This window comes from Frankliniella occidentalis, unplaced genomic scaffold (genome assembly GCF_000697945.3).
Source record: "Frankliniella occidentalis isolate FOCC.00 unplaced genomic scaffold, Focc_3.1 Scaffold20, whole genome shotgun sequence".
NCBI classification, from domain to species: domain Eukaryota; kingdom Metazoa; phylum Arthropoda; class Insecta; order Thysanoptera; family Thripidae; genus Frankliniella; species Frankliniella occidentalis.
Window position 1 is genome coordinate 612,873 of NW_026267150.1, and position 7,212 is coordinate 620,084.

The window sequence follows — 7,212 nt, forward strand, 5'->3', positions numbered from 1 at the left end:
TGACATTTTCTTGGCTTCCGTTTTTGTAGCGCGGATCGCAAGGAGTTTTCTGAGTGTAGTATTCGTAAAATTTTGCCGTAATTTTAGGAATGAGATCCGCTGTTGGCTGTAAATATAAGTAGCGAAGGAGCTTCTATCCGCCCGAAGGAAAGGTGCGTATCGTGTTTCTCAGTGAGCCTCACACTGGAAATGCAAGTGTGTGAATGTCGCTGCAGGTGAGCGACATTCACACACTTGCATTTCCAGTGCAGTTAGCACAAAATCGTAATCGATTTACCCTTGACACATTTCAAAGAGGTATATGCAACCAGCTCTCGAAGCCTACAGTGTGTTCCACAGAACATTTATCGATAGGGGCATGAGAAAACAACCAGTGTTCGAACCAACGAAGAGCCCTCAGTTCAGCTCACTGAGCGACGACGGTATATAACCACTTTTTTTTCAAAAACATCTTTATTCATAAAATTTTTAACAATTAAAAACTCAACAGCTATAAACATTAGGTTGCCGTTTGGCATTAAAATTGTTTATACATATGGTAAAAGTTAAGCATATAACAAGCTGAGCCTGAGCCAGAGCGGATGCCTGAGCTGAGGTGTAGTCGGCGCGAATGTCATGCGTCCACCGAGTTGGCTCAAATCTAGCGCCGGTCACACCTCTGGCAGGCATCCGCTCTGGCTCACTGGTTACCGTCGCCGCTCAGTGAGCGGCAAGTCCGATGTTCGACTACCGGGCGGGCCCGACTGTGCATTCAGAGGTCGGCTTGATTTCACGTTTTCATTTGGTCGCCGCCCCGCATTATTTCGCGTCATGCTCGCGTTTACATGGGCTTTATTTTGCCTTCCATTCGTGTCGCCGACACGAAAAAGAGACAGATAAAACACGCACGTTGTCAAGTAGGTGCATCCTCTTGCACCAAAGAAGGCCGAGCTGGAGGGTCAACAGAACATTAAAAAGCGACCGAGCACTTAGCCCCCTTTTGCGTTTTCTTCGAGTTTTCTTGGTGTTTTAAATGCGTTCTTGGACTGAATTGAGCAGGCTACATCTAGTCTAATACGCAGATTCTGTAACGTATTATTTTGACCTCACCTGGACACCAAAACAACGCGAAAAGTCGTCAGAGATTTTGACCCGGGTGAGCCCGGAAGAGCCGCGTGCGACAAAGGTGGGGCTCACGCCGCAGCTGCAACTAGATGCTAATCTTCTTCTTCTACTTCTTCCTTTTAATACAGCTCACCACGAACACATGACGTGTACGTGCGTACGAATCACGTTTCCTAGCTGGTGAAGTGTGGGGACGCGAGTGTTTCTGAGTGAGGCGAGAAAAGCGAATGTTCTGAAGGTAATCGGCCTTTAATTAGTACAAAATCGTTATTACAGTGTTACAGTAGTTATTACAAAAACCAAAACTTGGCGACAGTAAAGGAATATACAAAAGAAAAACGGATATACTCATAACACTTTTCATAGAGGTAAATGGATCCAGTGCTCGGAGCCTACAGGGTGTTCCACTGAACATTGATCCGCAGGGTCGTGAGAAAACAACCAATGATAGAACCAACCAACGGCCCTCAGTTTAGCATGGCAATCCAGTTTGCACGCCTGGCAATGTGCGCCATCGGAACAACCAATTTTCGAGGACGATACATGTACATGCAGAGTGGGATTCAAAGTAAAAACAGACTTCACCGTGTCCCCATGGATCCAGGAGTGAGCGCAGCCCTCTCCCAGGTTCACCTCGACTTTTTGCAGCGCAGGTGCCACGTCGGGGCTGATGGCCAGCAGAATTTGGTCTGGGTTATCTAGGTTCTCGGCTAACTTCAGGCGCCGCAGCGCTGGCAGCGACGGAAGCGCGCTAACCACCGGCTGGTGGAGTGGTGAATTTTCGCCACAACCGGAAACATAATTTTGGATAATCAGAGTCTCCACGCGGGACCGCCCGGAGGCCAGAGCGAGGACTAGTTCCGCGCCGACATCTGTGACACTGCGCACCGCGGGCTCGTACTGCAGGCTCACTTCACGCAGGTGTTCGGCGCCCCGGAGGAGCGTGGCAACCCCCGCGACGACGGGCCGGTTCAGACTCTCGGTGTGGACGGTGAGCTCGAGGACCTTGAGGGACTTGCAGGCTATCAGGGCCTCCATTCCGGGCAGACAGCAGCAGGTCAGCTTGCTAAGGTTCGTCGCGCTGACCAGAAGGGGCACGGTCGAAGTGAACTTCCAGCTAGACAGCGAAGGGTGTAGGTAAACCTCCTCAAGGGTGGCGGCGTGCTCGGACAGGATGAAATTCACGAAAAGCTCCGAGAACACGGACAGGCGGCATTCGAAGTCCTTGAGTGAGGATGTGACCACGGTGGCGCCCAGGATGGGGGCGGTTGTGGTTGACAGCAGGCCCTCTGTCGCGGCGAAGCGAAGTCTCTCTAAGCGAGATGTCGACGCCAACATGCTCAACAGCATGGTTACCTCAGCCACCGCCTCTGACCTGATTTCAATATAAACGTCAACGTCAATGAGCCGGCCCAGCATCTCCTGCTTGCAGATGACCGCTGCAGCGTGCACGGCGTTTGAGGATCCTTTCACATAAATAAACAGCCTCTTTGCGGCGCACCTGGTCGAGGCGAATGCCCACTGGTCACACCCCTTTACGGGAAAGACGACGTACATCTTGTCGAGGCACGGCGCCAGGCGAAGCAGTGGGCAACGGCAAGTACCGGAGCAAGTAGAATAGTGCCGCCACAGATCTGGGTGCAGGGCCAGGGCGGCTAGCCTCCTGCACACGAGGCGGCAGGCGAGGGTGTCCTTTTCATTCAGCTCCACCAGCACCATCAGCAACACGTCATCTGGTAGCATCAGTATCTCCATGGCCCTGCAAAGACACGGCCGGGATCAACAATGTGTAACAATGACAGTACTTCGCGCCGCCGAGCAACAGTCATGGTCGGGTCAGCCGATCCAAAATGCGTTCGAAAGTAATTGTCGTTGGAGGATGGGTAAAGGATACTCCGACTGACCGCTTTCGAACGCATTTTTAATCACGCTGCCAGATCTGCTATGTTCACAGCATTTGGTTGCATCACAGATGGGCAGGTGACCCTTCAAGTGCGCAGCCCTTGTGCAGCCCGTACGGCCATACAAACCTTGAGAGGATTCTGTATAGTGAGTCTAGCCTAAGGTCCCACTTTTCGAAGCACGGGCAGCATAGGAGATCGCAGGTGAGAGGGGGAGAGGAAAAGTGTGACCTTAGGCTAGACTGCCTATACCTGTAGACAGTCGATTCCCTACCGCGACGGCCCGTGGAGGTCAAGGACGTCAAAACTGGGGAGTATGGAGGGAGCCAAGGTAAAGGAGGCCCCGGTTATACAGCTTCGCCCCACCCGGCTGTACTGAAGTTAAATGTCTTTCTGTGCGCTGGGCGTAGGCAAGACGTATTGACGACTCCTAGCCCTCGCCCGACTGACGGGTGCGACCCGCGAGACGACCTGTGCCTGTGCCGCCCAGGGCCTGTCCACTGCCGCTCTATTTAAGTTTCGAGGTATTGTTTCTGTCTCTCTCGCACCACAGCCCGTTTTATGGGAAAAGAGAGATGGGCATAGACGAGTTTTGGGGTAATGTGCACAAGCTCTAGTGCTGCCCAGCCCAGTGGGCCTGCCCCCCGCCCCTCCCCCTGAAGGTAAAAGAGGTAGGTGAGCGCAAGCGCTTTAATTGGGGTAACCCAGGGAATCACTTCCATTACACCGTATCCCCCCTCCCTCCCCTCACGATGTAGAGAGGATTAAACCAATTTCGTACCCTCTGAGCCTAGTGTCGATTAAAAGGGGAATAATCTGTGTCAACGGCATATTTACGGTCCGATTTCGGACTTCTAAACCTTTTTGGAACATTTAATGGGAACATTTAAGTAAATAACAAAATTTCGGGAGAAACGTTTGGATCGTAGGAGTAGGATGAGGGCTACCTTTGATGCACTACTTTGACTGGAAAAGTACTTTTTCGTACATGTCATATGTAGTGATTTGTGCGCACGGATTTATGCACAAAAACAGACAGGATTTGTATATAATTTTATGCATAAATAAACACAAAAATGTACATTTTAAGTTGATGCACAAAATTTATCATATTTCTGTATGAATAAGTACATAACTAAGCACGTTTGCGTACATAAACCTGTACGCACGACTCACTCCATACGACATGTGTGCGTACAATTCACGTTTTCTAGCTGGTGGTGTGATGGGCACGCGTGTGTTTATGAGGAAGGCGATAAAAGCAACTGTGTTAGAGGAAATCGACCTTTAATAAGTAAAAGCAATTGTAAGTTATTATACAAAACCCAGAACTTGGCTACAGCAAAGAAAGATGAAAAGGAAAAAAAACGGATATACTCAAACACAGTTCATAGGGGTAAATGGACCCAGTGCTCGAAACGTACGGTGTGTTTTACTGGACATTTATACGTAGGGGGATGAGAAAACAACCAATGAAAGAACCAACCAACGGCCCTCAGTTCAGCATGGCAGTCCAGTTGGCATGATTGGCAATGTGCGGCTTCGCAAAAGCCACTGTTCGAGGCCCATAAGTGTATATGGAGTGAGGGATTGACAGTCAAAACAGACTTCACCGTGTCCCCATGGATCCAGGAGTGAGCGCAGCCCTCTCGCAGGTTTACCTCGACTTGTTGCAGCGCAGGTGCCACGTCGGGGCTGATGGCCAACAGAATTTGGTCTGGATTATCTAGGAACTCGATTAAACTCAGGTGCCGCAGCGCTGGCAGCGACGGGAGCGCGCTGACCACCGGCCGGTACAGGAGGGAATTTGCGCCACAATCAGAAGCATAATTTTGGATGATCACAGTCTCCACGCGGGACCGTCCAGAGGCCAGAGCGAGAACTAGTTCAGCGCCGACGTCTGTGACTCTGCGCACCGCGGGCTCGTACTGCAGGCTCACTTCACGCAGTTGCTCGGCGCCCCGGAGGAGCGTGGCAACCCCCGCGACGACGGGCCGGTTCAGACTCTCGGTGTAGACGGTGAGCTCGAGGACCTTGAGGGACTTGCAGGCTGTCAGGGCCTCCATCCCGGGCAGACAGCAGCAGGTCAGCTTGCTGAGGTTCGTCGCGCCGACCAGCAGCGGTGCAGTCGAGGTGAACATCCAGCTGGATGGGGAGGGGTCGAGGTCAACCACCTCGAGGGTGGCGGCGTGCTCGGACAGGATGAAATTCACGAACGGCTCGGTAAACGCGGAAAGTCGGCATGTGAAGTCCCTGAGTGACGATGCGACTGCGGCGGTGACCATGGGAGCGGTTGTGGTTGACAGCAGGTGTTCTGGGAGGTACGCCTCGACGCGAAGCATCTCTAGGCGAGATGTCGACGCCAACATGCCTAGTAGCATGGTTACCTCAGCCACAGCCTCCGACCTGATTTCAATATGTACGTCAGTAAGCCGCCCGTTTATCTCCTGCTTGCAGATGATCGCTGCAGCGTGCGCGGCGTTGGATGATCCGTCCACGAAAATCCACAAACTCTTCACAGCGCACCTGGTCGAGGCGAATGCCCACTGGTGACACCCATTTGCAGGAAGCTTGATGTACATGTCGGCGAGGCACGGCGCCAGGCGCAGCACCGGGCACACGCAGTGAGTTTCAAAGCAGCTCAGGTAAAAGTTCCGCCACACTGCTGGGTGCAGAGCCAGAGCGGCCAGCCTCTTGCACACGAGGCGGCAGGCGAAGATGTCCGCCTCCTCATAAAGCTCCTCCAGCACCATCAGTAGCACGTCATCGGGTAGCATCTCCATGGCGCTGCAAAAACACGGTCGGGGTCAGCAATGTGTAACAGTGATAGTACTTCGCGCCCTGCGGCAACAGCAGAGATGAGCGAACAGGCCAGTTCGAATTTGAACGAACTCGAACAAATTTGGTCTAAAAATCTTCGAACGAACACGAACAGCCTTACTTTTCTTCGAACGAACCGAACCGAACAATGTAATGTTCAAATTCGATCCGATCACGAAAAATTAAGACAATTTGTTTTTTGCTTAAGAGTTAAAATAACTATTCACGCTGGTTTACAATAGTTACATTAACGTTTAAAATTGTAGTTATCTGTTAACATGCCATTGCCCCCTTAATTACACCCAAATATGACACGTCTTTCTGAAACACACTTCAAATTTGTTCGCCTACGAACTTCTGTTCGAGTAGTACTCGAACATTTCGAATCCGAACACCCCATTTTCGTGTTCGAACGAACACAGCACGATGTTCGTTCAAGTTCGTTCGAATGCGAACATGTTCGCTCATCTCTAGGCAACAGTCACGGTCGGGTCAGCCGATCCGTCCGTGCCGTCCGATAATGTGCTGGCTGTGCGCCGCTCGGCGCCGCTATATAATGCTGGTTATTCGTTGCCTCTAACGAGGTCCACTTTGATTGGGTCAGAAGGGCTCTGGCACGGCTCCGGAGGAGCTGCAGAGGGGCTCCCGGGCACCCGGCCCGTGAGCGCTGTTCTTGTCCTCGCCCCCCCCCCCCCCCAGCAGACTCCGCCTCGCCAAACTCTTAACGGGGAAGTCATGTGAGAATAAGGCTGCGTCGGGTGTTTGCAGAGTTTCTGATCGCTTGGCTAGTTCGGGTTGCATCCGTAAATGCCACCCTAATGGCGTCTGGAGAGCCGACCAGCCCCCCGAGCCCCCCCCTCTCCCCAAGCCGCCGCCAATGAGAGACGAAAGTACGTCGGGTCAGCAGCACCCAACTTGGTGAGTGGGTACTAAAAGCGCACCCCGCTCCGACCCCCTGCTCCCCACACCCACCCCTCTATGGCTTAGCCCCGTCGTGTCCCACTTAGCGGTGGCGTCCACATGAAGCACGTTGCGTTGCACCACGGTACATGGCTTTATGGTGTGATACTTTTGCAGCTTTCTTGCATTCGGCGTCGCGGGTATTACAAACTCCTGAGATGTATGCAACAAACAAGAGACGTGACGGAGTATACTATATAGCATAATATTTATATGCAATAACAGTGCTACAACTCTCGGAGGTCACTCTGATGAAAAATTTTGACATCCTTCATTATTCTCCACTTAATAGCGTAGAGAGGGTGAGAGAGACGTTCCAAGTAATAAATGAGAATGAACTCATTGAGCGCCTGCGGTTAGGCAACCCTGGCGCGAGAGCGAGTAGGCAACCCGGAGAGCAGCCGAGCACTGCGGGTCGGCCTATGCC

General features: G+C 52.1%; 1 protein-coding gene across 4 annotated transcripts in view; it reads right to left on the bottom strand.

The window, feature by feature from the left end:
* Nucleotides 1-1,347: 1,347 nt before the first annotated feature.
* LOC113206215 (uncharacterized) overlaps nucleotides 1,348-7,212 on the bottom strand; it is an 11,853-nt gene continuing 5,988 nt past the window's right edge. Inside the window, exons 2-3 of one of the 4 annotated variants that reach the window (XM_052264685.1) lie at nucleotides 5,177-5,792; nucleotides 1,348-2,247 (exon numbers count right to left, since the gene is read on the bottom strand). In XM_052264685.1, coding sequence (XP_052120645.1) covers nucleotides 1,465-2,247; nucleotides 5,177-5,788 — 1,395 coding nt within the window. In that variant the 5' untranslated portion in view covers nucleotides 5,789-5,792 and the 3' untranslated portion in view covers nucleotides 1,348-1,464. Of the gene's footprint in view, nucleotides 2,864-4,214; nucleotides 5,793-7,212 lie in introns of those variants that run through there. The other 3 variants (XM_052264686.1, XM_026422192.2, XM_026422191.2) reach the window with 3 other exon arrangements.